Genomic DNA, 14,022 nt, shown 5'->3' with positions numbered 1-14,022 from the left:
GGCTACCAGTCGTGGCAGGTGCTGTGAACAGGGTAAGGTACAGCACTGTCCATGCCTCCCCCACCGTGGCCGCTGTGCCCGAATCCCTGGCATGCACCCTGCGCTCCTGCTGTGCTCCCACAGCCTTTGCACTTGCCAGGCGCACCACTCAGCTCCTTTTCCCTCCAAGGGGAGTCCCCGTGACCCCAGCACATGCCCAGCCCTGCTCTGCCTGTTTCCTGCTTCTCAGCAGTTACCCCATCTGGGGCCGCCCTCCTTCTTTACATGATCCACCCCTCCCACCAAAATGCCCCTTGGGGCCCCCCTAAGTCCCAGGAAAATATTCAGCATACAGAAGATGTATGATAAAGGTTTCTTGAATGAATGAATGAATGAATGAGGAGGTGACATCGGAGCTGAGATGTCAACATGAGAAGCCGGACTCAGAGCCCTAGGGGAAGGAGCGTCCAGGCAGAGGGAACGCCTAGCGAAGGCCAGCAGGTAGGAACGAGCGTGGCTGCTGGGGGAACGGAGGGAGGCCAAGAGCACAGTGAGGGGTGCAGGCCGGGGGTGGGGACCGGACCACGCAGGGCCTTGCGGGGTGTACGGCAAGGGCTTGGGTTTTGCTGGGGGGCAGTGGGAGGCAGGGAGCAGAGCCTCATGGTTTTGTTGGTGAACTCCTGCCCACAGGCACCGCTACTCCCTTACGGCGAGCTCCCTTCCAGCCAGCTTGGCCAACACTTCAGGCACCAGGCGTACAAACGCCCCAAACAAATGCCCCCACTGACAAGCATCTCGAAACACAGGTTTTAATTTCCAGGCACATGATGGCTGGTGTCCCCAGAAACACAGGGCTGTTTACAGCCAAGGACTGACAAGAGGTGGCGCTGTCCCCTTCTTGATCCCAGCCGGCCGGCTTCCAGGGCTGAGGAAGGAGATGTCCTTCTCGGCACCCTCCCATCAGAGCTGCATGTCCCGGCTGTCCGGGGTCAGGAGGGGAAGGGGGCGGCTGGGCGGGCCATGCTCTGGATGGCCCACTGCAGGATGCCGTCGAAGGTGTGCTGCGGGACAGAGCAACGGTGAGAACCTCCAGGTGCACCCCCGCCACGGCCACAGGATCGTGGCCATCATTACAAGAAGTCACCATCCAACCTTCCCTCTAAGTCAAAGGTGGGGAAACTGAGGCCCGAGGCCCCATGGCACAGGCCAGTCTGGGGAGGACCCTGTCCTGTGCACTTCACTGTATTCCATCAAAGGTGGGGAAACTGAGGCCCAAGGCCCTATGGCACAGGGCAGTCAGAGGACCCCGTCCTGTGCACTTCACCGCATCCCGTAAGCCCAGGGCACATCCCCATGGCAGCTCATGGCAGTTCTGCCTCCTCGGGTGGCTCCTTCGGGGTGGGGGGGGTCAGGGCCAGCCGCTTATTCTGCTCAGGAGCCTGATGCTCCCACAGGATGGGGCCACAGGCCCCACGATGCCAGCAGAAAAAGACCGCCACCCAGGAGAGGCTGTGAGCCCGTCCCTTATTTCTCTAGCTATATCTGGGGACCCCATCCAGAGGGGCAGCTCCATTACCCAGCGCTGGGTCCCCTGGCCCGCTCTCAGGCCCTGGGGCTCTACAGACACCTGCACGGTCAGGGTGTGTGGGGCACGGCCACTGCACAGGGCAGGACCCCTGCCCCATGGTCAGCTGGGACCCCTGCCCCATGGTCAGCTGGGACCCCCAGGTGCCACATCAGACACTGAGGAGAACCCGTGGAGGCTGGAGGAGCTTATCCTCTTGGCAAAAACAGACAGAGCCCTTAAAAGTCACATTTTCCCCACAGACTCTACCTGCCCATCTTAGCATAGAGAGGCCTGAGTTAGGAGGGGCAAGCAGCTCTCAGAGGGACGGGGTCTGGGACCCCCCCACTCCCACACCCCACCCTCCCTGGGAAAGTGGATCTTGAGCCTGGTGCTCAAGCCCCTGCCTGCCAGGGTCCAGGCCCTCAGGGGAGGGGCCGTGTGGGGGCTCTTGTTGGGGAGGGGCTGGGGGCGCTCAGCAGCACTGGGCTCCTACAGGGGGAGGGGCCGCGGGGACTCCTGCAGGGGGGCTGGGAGGGTCCTGTAGGGGGGTGCCAGGGGCTCAGCAGCACTGGGCTCCTACAGGGGGAGGGGCCACGGGGACTCCTGCAGGGGGGCTGGGAGGGTCCTGTAGGGGGGTGCCAGGGGCTCAGCAGCACTGGGCTCCCGCAGGGGGAGGGGCGGGGAGGGCTCCTGCGAGGGGGCTAGGGGGGCTCCTGTGGGGGGTGCCAGGTGCTCAGCAGCACTGGGGCTCCTGGTGGGTGGAACAGGGACAGCCTGAGTTTCCACAGCTTGGGAGCAGTGGGGGCTGGCAGTCCTCCCCCAGAGTGGGGGGCCTGGGTGCCAGCTGAGGCAGGGGAAGGGGAGTGGAGGAGCAGCAGGTGCAGCCGAGGCCAGGGGAGGCATTACCTCGCTCAGAAGGGACTCCAGGTCCTCCCTGTGCAGAGCGGGCTCGTGACTAGCAGTGTCATCCTGGAACCCAGTAAAGAGAAGAGATCAACCCAACTCCCACAGCCCTGGCGGGGACACAGAGGCCACAGGGCCTAGGGGCCGTGGGAGTGTTTCCCCTACACTGAGATGGGAATTCTTACACCCAGCTCCACTGGGGGCGGGGGCACAGGGCTGCGTGGCATGATGGGGCTGGGGCTGCCTCCCCAGGGTCCTGCCCACTGCCCATGGCCAGCTGCCCATGGCCCCCAAACAGCCTCCACACTGTGTGGCCTCCTGGGGAAAACAAGGGGGCTCAGGGAACCAGCAAGGAAGTCCCACTCTGAGAGGGGAAGTCTGAGGCCCAGAGAGGAAAGTGCCTGGTCCATGCCACCCCCGCCCCTGACAAGCACCTCCAGGACCAGCCCACACTATGAGTGAGTGACCAGAGTGGGGGAAGGTCCCCAGGCGGGCACCCCCAGCAGAGAGGAGACCATATTACATTGAACCCTGTGGAATTGCCCATTTGTGGCCCCAAACAGCTCCTCCACTCGGGTGAACATCCCAGCTCCTCCACTCGGGTGAACATCCCAGCTCCTCCACTCGGGTGAACACTGGCGTTGCGAGGCCGGGCAGCCCTGCGTGGCTGAGGGAGGGGCTGCCCAGTCTGGAGGGGAAAGCCCCTGGACGCTACCCGGTCCTAAGGATGCTCCCAGGGGGTGGGAGACCTGCTCAGGACGGGGTCTGGGGCCACGCCCAACCACCCTGGGGAAAGGGGGCAGGCTGGGAGCGGGGGCCAAGGCCAGCCAGAACTTTTCCTCTAACACGGCGTTACATTTCACATCATGATGACAAGAAAGAGGTCTCTGCTGTTCAGAGACAGAACCCAGGAGGTTAATGACGAGGTACCCGCTGCGGGAGCAGTTGCAGGAAAGCTGCCTGGGGTTGGGGAGGGGCATCCGTGTAGGCCTGGCTGGGCCCCTGACTCCAGGTGGGTGGTGTGAGGAGGGAGGCTTCTAGAAGGAAGAGGACAGTGACAGCTGTGGGCCACGCCACTGTTCCACAAGAGCCCCAAGGGCAGGGCTTGGTCTGAGGCTTGTGCCATGCCAGGTCAGAGCCTGCATGCCGGGGAAGCCTGTCACCTGCCCGGGGAGTACCACGCCGGGGTGGCTTGTCACCCACACGGTGTATACGGGGTGGAGGCACAGCTGGGAAAGAGCATGGGCCAGTGGAGCAGGTGGGACATGTAATCACCCCAGGATCCCTAAAGGCTCCTCGGTGGCCAGGATGTGCTCAGGAGGCCTCTGCTGGGACGGTCATGGCAAGAGGCCACCACCCCTGGAGGCTCCTGCAGCAGTGACTCGGGCCTCCCCCACACAAAGCTCCAGGGCAAGCCCAGCCACCCCAGTAGTCAGGGGTCTCTGCGCCACCCAGGTCCTCTCTGACACCAGAGCAGGAGGACAGGAAGAGCTACTGGCTGGACCCGGGATCGCTTTGCCTCTCTGAGAGGGGTCTGGCCCCAGGGAGGACTGGGGGTGAGACAACCTGGAGGGGTCAGACGGGGTGGGGATTTGCTCCTGCAGGTGTGGCACTCCCTCTCTCCCTTCACCCCACCAGGGCACCCTGGCGGGACTCTCAGACTCATGCTGTGAGGCAGCCACACAGCCAGCGGTGATGTCAGTCACCAACCCTCGGGGGGAGCTTCCTTTTTAATTATATTTAAGTTGCCAAAAAGAATTGGTTTAAAGGGAAAATATTTTCTACAGATAAAGAGCACATGGTCAGTGCGTATGGTGCAAACCCTCGAAGCTGGCACCCAGGGTCTGCCCTGAGATGTGATCCCCGAACCCCAACCCATGGGGTTCCCCACTCCCAGCACAGCATGCATGGAGGGTCCCTGCGGCACTGACCTTGGCAGGCCCAGGGGCCAGGTGGGCGGGGCTGGGGGCCAGCACCCCCTCCACAGGGGCCAGGGTCACGTCTCCTGAGCAGGATCTGCAGCGCAGGCCCGTCCTGCAGCAGAGGATGAGGGGCTGCCAGGCCTGGGGGGGAGCAGGAGTGCCACCTCCAGGGTATGGGGTGTGGGGAGCTGGGGGGAGGTGTCGGGTGTGGGGTGTGGGTGTGGGTGGTGAGTGGGGGATGGGAGTGTGGGGTGTGAGGAAGGGGTGTGGGTGTGGGTGGAGAGTGGGAGTGGTGGGTTTGGGTTGGGGGTAGGGTGTGGGGTGGGTGTAAGGTGTGGGTGGGAGTGTGGGGTGGGGGTGTGGGGCGTGGGGTGGGGTGTGGCTGTGGAGTGTGGGTGAGGTGCAGGGTATGAGGTGGGGTGTAGGGTGTGGTGGGGTGTGGCTGTGGAGTGTAGGGTGTGGGTGTGGGGTGGGGGTTGTGGGTGGGGTGCAGGGTGTGGGTGGGGTGTAGGGTGTGAGTAGGGGTGTGGGTGGGGGGTGTGGGATGGAGTATGGGTGTAGGGTGTGGGTGGGGTGTGGTTGTGGGCTGTATGGTGTGGGTGGGGAGTGTGGGGTGGGGTGTAGGGTGTGGGTGTGGGTTCAGGCCTCCACGCCAACCACACTCACTCACCCGGGCTGGGAGGCGCCCGCTGGGAAGTGGCAGCGCCAGTGGAAGGCGGCAGCGCAGTGAGTACACCGCAGCACGTCCGTACCGTCTCCACACACCCCGCAACGCGCACCAGGAGCCGGGTTCTGTGGGAGGCGACAGCGCGGCGTGACGCGGGGAGCCGGGGGAAATGTGGCTGAACCCAAAGCCGCGCCCTGCGCGCTCTCCCCTGGGACCACCCAGGGCTGGACGGCAGGTCTGGTCGCAAGTGAGGAGCCTCATGGTGCCGCACAGGCTGCAGGACAGCGGGACCAGTCCCATCCCCAGGAGGCAGAGGCGACCCAAGCACCCTCAGGCTGCTGCCTGCAAGCCTGGCGCCCGCACCTCTCTCCTGCTTGGCGGGCCCGGCCTCGGCCTCCGTTGGGGCTGAGTGCGGGAGGCTCCTGAAGGGCGGTGCCCACAGGGGTGCAGTGAAGGGAATTGAGGCAGGGAGGGGAGGGCTCCCATGTGTGCTGGGACATCCCCCCCTTCATTGTCCTGCCTTGTGGGGGGAGCAGTAATGCCCAGGGCCAGGAGCTGGAGTGGAGGTCTAGGAGCGTCCCCTTCCCCCGCAGCCCCCCACGCTCCCCCCACAGCCCCAGGCCCTGTGCCTCCCAGAGCCTTTCTCGCGTGGCCTCCCTCTCCTCCTGTTTCAGGTGAATTCATCCGCCCCGTAGGTCCTGGGCTCCTTGAAGAGCCCACCCTGACCCCAACTCCCCGCTCACCTGCTGCCCCTCAGGGCCCACACACAGTACAGGGTGCAGGGCCGAGGAGTCCAGCCCTGGCAGCGGGGCTGCAGAAGGCGGGGCCGGCAGGTGCTTGTAGACAAGAGTCGTGTCCATGCCGGCTAGGGGTTCCCCAAGTGGACCTCTCACCTCCTCTCCCACGGACCTAAGCCCCGGGGGGAGCTGGAACCCAAGGGTCAGCATCAGAGGGGCAGCGGGCACCTGCCCGGCACCACCCGGGAGTCAGTGACTGCTGGGACCCTGAAACCCGTGGCAGCAGGGTGGGGGCGGAGGGTCGGCATGGTGGAAGGCGTCCACACTGAGTGGGAAAGGCTGTGGCACTTCCTGGCTCTGTGGTCCTCCCTCCTCCCCCGTCTACACACGAGGGGCCCCCTGGCCCTCAGGGCTGTCAGAGGGAACACTAGGTCTGTGCACAGTAGCCCTCCTATCCTCACAGCAGCAGAACGATGAACACATCTTCCGGGGCCGTTATCAATGCTCATAGTGCCCCCCTGGGGTGGACCCGCAGCCAGGAGAGCTGGGTTTAGGCCCATAGGAACCATGATGGGGACTCCACCGCAGGAGACCACAAGGACCGGGCTTGGGCATGGGGGGCATAGTGCTATGGCTGGGGCAGGCCTGTCCCACAGGACTCCAGGGGACAGACGGACACGAGGGGTGGCCAGGCCTAGGAGGGGGCGTGGCCATACGGACAGGAGGGGTGGCCAGGCCTAGAAGGGGGCGTGACCATACGGACAGGAGGGGTGGCCCGGCGGGGAGGGGGCGTGGCCATACGGACAGGAGGGGTGGCCCGGCGGGGAGGGGGCGTAGCCATACGGACACGAGGGGTGGCCAGGCCTAGGAGGGGGCGTGGCCATACGGACAGGAGGGGTGGCCCGGCTGGGAGGGGGCGTGGCCATACGGACAGGAGGGGTGGCCCGGCGGGGAGGGGGCGTGGCCATACGGACAGGAGGGGTGGCCCGGCGGGGAGGGGGCGTGGCCATACGGACAGGAGGGGTGGCCCGGCGGGGAGGGGGCGTGGCCATACGGACACGAGGGGTGGCCAGGCCTAGGAGGGGGCGTGGCCATATGGACAGGAGGGGTGGCCCGGCTGGGAGGGGGAGTGGCCATACGGACAGGAGTGTTGGCCAGGCCTAGGAGGGGGCGTGGCCATACCGGGGTCTCCACGGGTGGCTCCTGAGGCCGGGGCTCCTCTGCCCGGGGCTGCACCTCCTGGACTGTTGCCTGCAGGCAGCTGGAGCACCTCCAGGTCCCACTGCTCGTGTGTCCACCAGTCAGAGACATGCAGAACAAGACAGCAGGTGACAGATCCCCAAACCCACGGGTGGAGCTCCAGGGCTCCGCACCATGTCCTTTTACAGAGGGGGAACCGAGGCACAGCAGAGAGATGGGCAGAGACACAGGAATGGAGAGCCCAGCAGGGGGACATTTACCCTTCGTGGGGTGGCCCTGGCCAGCGTGATCAGGGTCCCCTTGGCGTGCTCTCTGATGAACCCCAGGAATCCCCAACACCTGCGAGCCCACAGTGGCTTTGCCTGCCTCTCAGGGCTGGGCCCTGCCGGGGGCCTCCCTAAACTGACCCACCCGTTTCCTTAAGGGGAATGGCACCCAGCAGGATGGGAGGTGATCAAGGGCAGGAAGAGACGGCAAGGAGGAACGGCTTCAGAAGGAGCTGAGCAATGACCCCCACTGTGCCCCTTATTCTAGTGATGATGCACAAGACTGAGAGGGGGCCTGGTGACGGCCACTCAGGGGCAGAGCCTCGCCTGAACTTGGGTCCCCACTCCACCCAGAGCTCTTCCTCCCACAGACTGCCACGTCCTGTGGGGTTGGAATGGGGGCAGGGCTCGGTGGGCTGTGGGGAAGGAGCGCCGGGATGTGAACGCAGAGGAGGCCTCCCGCCCCCACTAAGCCCGGCGTCCTGTGCATTGGTGGACAAACTCCCACCTGCCCTTGGGGGCACAGCTCTGTGGCCTCTGTGCTCCCCAGCCCTGTCTGGGGTGGGACTCTGGGGTGAGGCTTGGGGGTGGGGGCCAGCTACCCATGGGGGCGTGGGCTGCAGCCTGGGATGAGCTTGGACAGGGCGGCTTCTTCACCCCGGGCCTCTGTTCTGCTTTGCTGCCCTCAGGGGCCCAGCCGTCCAGGCTGGGCAGCTGGTATGGCCAGGCCGGGAGGCAGGTGGCAGAGTGGGAAAACCCCAGGCCCTGGCCCCATGGCCCAGTGACCTGACTCAGAACCCCCTTCCATCTTGGATGGGAGAGCCTTGGGGTGGCTTCCCTTCAGGGTCAGTGGGTGGAGGTGGCCGTGAACCGGGGTGACCTGGTTGCGCTGGCAGAGGTGCAGGCTCACCTGGGGATCTCCCGGAGCGGAGGGGACAGGCAGGCCAGATGGAAGGCCCGAGGGCAGCCGTCACAGCAGATGAGCTCCCCGCCGTCCCGGCACACGGCACACTCGTCCTCGTTCTTCTGGCACAGGCAAGAGACGCCCATGCAGACTGGTCTGGGGTGCAGCACCCTCCTGAGAGCCACCTCCTTCCCAAAACGGCTCCCCCAGCAGCATCTCTGGGTACCTGAACTCCCCAGTCTCTGCCCTGCTCCCATGCTGCCAGGGCCTGAAATTCCACCCTGACCACCTGTTCCCCATCCATCTGGTCTCCAACAGACACCCCCTGGGGCCATCCCTATTGGGAAGAAAACCCGGTTTCTTGCAGGCTGCTGCATTCCAGGGGCCCCGGAACTGTACACCAACCACACGAACCCTTCCTCACTCCTGTCACTCCTGTCACTCCTAAGTGCCAGGGCCCCACAGAGCCCCTGGTGCCAAGTGGTCAAGATCTGTAACCCCTCCCACGGCAGGCACCCACCACACTGCTTCTACCCCATTAAGAAACCATGCTGGGGACGAAGGATGAGCTTGGCATTCCCAGTAGACCCTTGACCTCCTGGCTATAGCAGGGGTGCCCGGCCCACCCACAGGCCCAGCTAAGAGCAGCGGGTACAGCCTGGACCAAATGCCATGCTTTTAAGAGCCTGAGAGGACCTCGTTTTCTCTGACTTATTTAAACTATTACCATTGTGTATTATCAGGAAAAAGATACTGTCTATTAAAGAAAAAAGCTGTACCCTGTGGGTAGGGGTCAGGCCCCGGTGCTCATCCCTGAGTGTCCAGGTCAAGGCAGAGGCAGCAGGACCCACCCGAGGGGAGCGAGAGCACACAGGGGCCCCTCCTGTGATCTAGGGCATTACCTGGTGGAGCTGGGGGTCACTGGGGAGGGCCGGAGGGGCGGGAACCCTGCCCTGCTGGCCCAGCCTAGCCTCACCTCCACCCTGCAAGGAAGAGGGGTGTCAGCAATGGGGGCAGCCTGAGCAGCGAGGGTGCACGTGGCTGTGGCACCAGGCGTCTCTCGGCAGCAGTCCCCAGCCCCCCAGCAGAGTCACTCCCCCAGAGGCAACACTGTTCCTGGGGCTGGGGTGCATCAAGAGCCAGACTCCCCAGGGACGGTCAGGTGCTTACGGGGGCAGCGCCCTGGGCTCCCTTGGCTCGAACCAGAGGCTTCGGGCCACTGCTGCCACGGGCCTTGTTCTTCCCACCGCCGGGGTCTTCGAACTTGCTGGGAGTGTAGAACTCCCCGCCGACCTGGATACACTTCTTGGAGCCCCCTGGGAGGAGATGCTGGCTGGTCCTGGCTCACCCGCCCAGCAGGACCTGCCTTGGCAGTTGTGTAGGCCCCGGGCTGGGGTCTAGCAGAGACAGGTGGAGTTCCCACAGCATGCATTCCTCCAGCCCGCCCCAACCCCAGTCGAGTCTGGGGCCTGGGGATTGTCCTGGGTCTACACCAGGGTTTTCAACAGTGTCCCCCGAAGTTCACGTCCACCCAGAACCTCAGAGTGTGACCTTACTTGAAATTGGGGTCTTTGTAGATGTGATTAGTTAAGATGAGGTCACACTGGACCATAAGTTCAATGACTGGTGTCCTTATAAAGAGGACACATGGGAGACGGCTGTGAGACCACAGAAGCAGAGGCTGGAGCGGTGGGGTCCTGAGCCCAGGAACAAGGGGCACAGGGGTACCCCCATAATGACCAGCAGCTGAGAGAGACAAGGAAGGATTCTTCCCCGGAGCCTCCAGAGGGAGTGTGGCCCCGAGACACCTCGATGTTGGCATTTCTGTCATTTCAAGCCTCCCAGTTTGTGCCAATTTGATCCAACAGCCTTAGGAAGTAACACAGTGGGCCTTGGGACCATCCAGAGGTGCAAGACCAGGGCCCTAGCTGTGCTTGGTGTTCCCAGCCCATGTCCAGCACCGAGGAGACGCCGTGGCAGGGACTTTAGATGGAATGCCCCGATGGCACGGTGGGTCTGCCACCCGCGGCCCTGCTGTGCCCTGGTCAGATGGCACTGGTGATTGCATGGGGTCAGCGGCTGGCCAGGGTATGGGGGGCGAGGACGCTGCAGGCTGGCCAGGGTATGGGGGACAAGGACGCTATGCTACAGGCTGTCCTGGTTGAAGAATGCCGATACCCTGGAGGGTCTCAGCAGCACAGGCAGAACTTTCTAAGGATGCAACCCCATGGCCCAGGAGGGCCCATGCACATGGATGGAGGTGACTGGGGAGTGCTGCACATCCCGGGCGGGGATGTGGACCTGGACCGCCGGCCTTGCAGAAGGTCCCCCGACAGGGAGATTTCAGCACCCACCCTCCTTCTCCAAAGTCAGCAGAACCATAGGCAGAAACTCTGGCTACCTGAGCGACAGCCCGGTCTGCTGTGGGACCACCAGGATGCAAAGGGGCATGGTCCTCCTTCTGTTTTGGAGCCTGGGTCTCCCCATCAGCCCCATCTCCCCACCACAGCGTCTACCTGACTCAAACACCTGCTGGATGAGGATCCCCTCCACGGCCCCTCGGGCTCCCGGGACGTCCCCAGAGGACACGGCCACAGCTCTCTGGACTGAAGCTGACATGGTCTGAATCCCTGGGAAAGGGAGCACCCACTGGGGTCACCCGTGGGGAAGGCAGTTCCGGAGCACATACTCTATGCCAGGAGCAGGCAGTACTGGGCTGCAGAGCCCTTTCCTTCCAGCCAGGGCAGGCCGAAGAGGGGACCAGCCCTGCCATGTGCAGACAGACCACAGGCAAGTGCAGAGACATGAGAATGTGTGTGTTCGTGTGTGCACCCATGTGTGCGTGTGCTGGGGGTTGGCAGTGTCAGCAGAGCTGGCACAATGGATAGGAAGGCATGACCAATGACCAGCCCCACTCTCCCCATGACATGGCCCTGTATTGTGCCGGGAGGGACACAGAGTTCCTAGGCTCTGCCCTCAGGGAGATAGGGGGTCTCTGGAGTCCAGTGCCCTGGGAAGGAAGGAGAAGGGGACAGGAAGGGTTCAGCTGCATGCAGCTGGGGGCCAGGGATGATTTTCTGGAGGAAGCCATGTCTGGACTGGTCCTGAAGGATAGGGAGTGGATGGGCAGAGAAGGTGCCTGAGAAGGGGGTCCCAGAACCAGGATGCAGTGGGGGCAGGGGTGACTGCCAAGATCATGCTTAGACCCAAGGTGTCCCCTTCCTGGGTCTGGTGGTGCAGCTTAGGCCCTTGGAATGACACGCCAGGCCAGCACGTCCCCAGCCCCTAGGACAGGGTCTCAGAGGGCAGGCCCTGCTCTGACCCCTGACCCCTTGCCCCTGGCCAGGGAGAAGGGAAGCGCTCCCACTGGGCCCCGCTCACCGTTCCCGAGCGGAAGGCGCTGCTGCTCTGCGCTGCTCTCCGGCTTCTTGGGGGGCTTGGCCTTCAGTTGAGAGCCTGAATGGGGGAGCTGGGGGCAGCCTGGCCTCCCCCCTCGGTGGGGGTGAGTGCTGGTGGGCAGGGGCCAGCGGTGGGAGGGTGTGGGGGGGGGGGGTCCAGTGCTGGGTATTCCTTTTGCCGGGCTCTGGTTTCTCATCAGTAAAAGGGAAATGAAACCCGCCTGCCTACTTCGCCAGCCCTGGGGAACTCAGCCTTCGGGCAGGAGGGAGCTGAGAGGCTGGTCCAGTGTGTTGGTCTAGTACCCAGAGGAGACCCCCACAGCCCCAGGCAGGCTGGCTCCATGCCCAGTGGATGGGAGTCCAGGTGGGGAGGGGGCATGGGCTCCCGGGGAAGACTGGAGACCCCGGCTGGCTTCCCCTGCAGGGAGGGTACCTGGGCTGGAGGTGCCCCTTGGAGTCAAGGCTGCTGGCGCCGCAGCTCGAGCCTCTTCTGAGGCCTTCCTCTTGGTGGGGGGTCTGGGTGAGGGTACCAAAGCCTTGGGGACGGCCGGGGGCTTCCTCCCCTTCCGGGGATGGCTGAGGTCCACATCTGCAGCTCAGGGGCAAGAGCAGGGTCCCAACCTCAGGGTTTTCTCCAGGGGGAGGGTGGGCCCCAGAACTGGACACCCTGGCCAGATGGGTGAGGCCTGGCCCCTTTGCCTCTTAGGATCCAAGACGGTCCTGGAACATCACCCACGGGCTCCTCAAACACCACTCCGGTTCCAGTCCAGCTGGGCTGAGCAGGTGACAGCAGTGCCCCAGGCCCCCAGCATGGCCGAGTCCACCAGGACCCACCTTTGGGGAAGCTGTCCAGGATGGGCTGCAGCCGGCCATAGCGCTCCAGGTTGTAGTCCTTGAACAGCACCCTCCAGAAGTCCAGGATGGCTGTGGAGTCCTGGGTCAGCAGCCAGGACAGGAGGGCGTGGAAGGCCTGGGGGCAGCCCTCCTTTTCCTTCAGATGAAGCGTCTCCTGCAGTGGAGTGGCATGACGGTCCCTGCCATGGTCCCCCACACCCTGCGGCCTGCCCATCATCCACCATGACTAGAGGGCGGGCTCCCAGGCAGAGTCGCTGGTGACCTGGGCAGCTCCAGGCCCATCTCCTCGGCTTGTGGGGGGTCAGGTGGTGGCGTAGGGGTGTTGAGGGTGGGGCTGGGGGAACCTGGAGGCCATTCCCTTGGCTTGGGGGTGAGATGTGGGGACGGCTGGGGGAAGGGGACCAACTTCTAACTTGTCGTCAGGGACGCCCCTGGCTCCTTGGGGGGAGGGAGTTGGGGAAGGCTGGAGGGGCCTGGGGATCTGGAGGGGCGGGGAGGCATGGGGCGGGGGCCTCCTGGAACTTCCCTGGAAACTATCCCTGGCTCACAGGGCCTGGGGGCAGCGCAGGGTGGGCGGGGGGCCCACCTGGAACTTGTCCTCGGGGACCACGTCGTGGTCCGCCAGCGCGTGCAGCAGTGGGAAGGCGCTGTCCACGGCCACCGCGATCTCCGTGCGGTGCAGCCTCAGGAACCGGCGTAGCGCCGCGTCGGCCGCCATGGGGTCGGCGCGGGGACCCGGGGCTGGGGCGGACGCGGTGGGTCCCGGGACACTGGCAGCCCCTCGCCTGGCCTCGGGTCCCGGCGGGGCTGTGGGGCGTCCGCGCCGGCTGTGCGCCCGCCCGTCTCCCCGGTCTGCGAGCCACGCGCGCCGCTGTTATACCCCCGCGACCACGCAAAGAGCAAAGGCCGCTCCGCCCCGGCGCCCAATCAGGGCCAGAAACTCCCGCGGGGACACTTCCCTGTGATGGTGGCGCTGCTGTCCCTCCCTCGCTCCTGGGAAGTCTCCGGACCCGGCCTGACTCACCCACCAGGGCAGCTGCCTTGGGGGCTGGGGACAGAGACTTGCTCTGTGCGGGACTCAGAGGCCTCTCACTTCCGAATGTGGCCCTGTCCTGCCTCGGCGAGGGCCCTGCTCGAATGGGGCAAAGCCGAGACAGGTGCCCTCGGCGGGGAGGCTCGGGTCTCAGGGCCCTGGCAGGGGCTGCCCAGGGTGCACTGGCCCCTCCCAGTGGCCGGCAAGAGCCTCCATGGAGGCTGGATCGGGGTGGTGTCCCTGGGGGACCTCCACACAAGCTGAGAGCCTCTACTCGGCGCCCGCCTGGGGCTGTGGGAAGAGCCGAATGGAGGCCGTCTGATGGAGGAGAGGGTACAGCAGGCTGGGCGTTGCCGGGGAGCCTCCTGACCTCACCATCTTAGGCTGGCTGTGTGACGCCAGGCAACTCCTTTCCTTCTCTGAGCCTCAGTTCCCTCATCTTTAAAAGGGGCACATTCGCCTGGGGATTGAGGCTCGCATTGACCCTCTTCCTTCCTACCTCCAGGTGCTTTAGTAGGAAGGCGGCCAGCCCCACAACGGGGGTCCTGAGTGTGGCCCTGAGTGAGAGCTCAGCTCCCAAGGGGTCTTCCT

The 14,022-nt window shown here is 64.6% G+C and overlaps 1 protein-coding gene across 1 annotated transcript; it reads right to left on the bottom strand.

Moving 5' to 3' along the window:
* Positions 1-718: 718 nt before the first annotated feature.
* On the bottom strand, positions 719-13,116 carry AIRE (autoimmune regulator). The gene is made up of 14 exons (XM_054468963.2): positions 12,985-13,116; positions 12,378-12,552; positions 11,977-12,132; positions 11,527-11,601; positions 10,662-10,775; positions 9,316-9,461; positions 9,048-9,128; positions 8,152-8,267; positions 6,958-7,057; positions 5,782-5,964; positions 5,042-5,163; positions 4,381-4,483; positions 2,453-2,515; positions 719-1,040 (listed from the first exon to the last, which is right to left on the bottom strand). The coding sequence occupies exons 1-14, from the start codon at positions 13,114-13,116 to the stop codon at positions 969-971; spliced, it is 1,638 nt and encodes a 545-aa protein (XP_054324938.2). The 3' UTR covers positions 719-968.
* Positions 13,117-14,022: the final 906 nt, after the last annotated feature.

This window comes from Pongo pygmaeus, chromosome 22 (assembly GCF_028885625.2).
Source record: "Pongo pygmaeus isolate AG05252 chromosome 22, NHGRI_mPonPyg2-v2.0_pri, whole genome shotgun sequence".
Classification (NCBI taxonomy): domain Eukaryota; kingdom Metazoa; phylum Chordata; class Mammalia; order Primates; family Hominidae; genus Pongo; species Pongo pygmaeus.
Note: the sequence above shows the minus strand (reverse complement) of the source record. Positions and strands in the feature narration are given on the sequence as shown.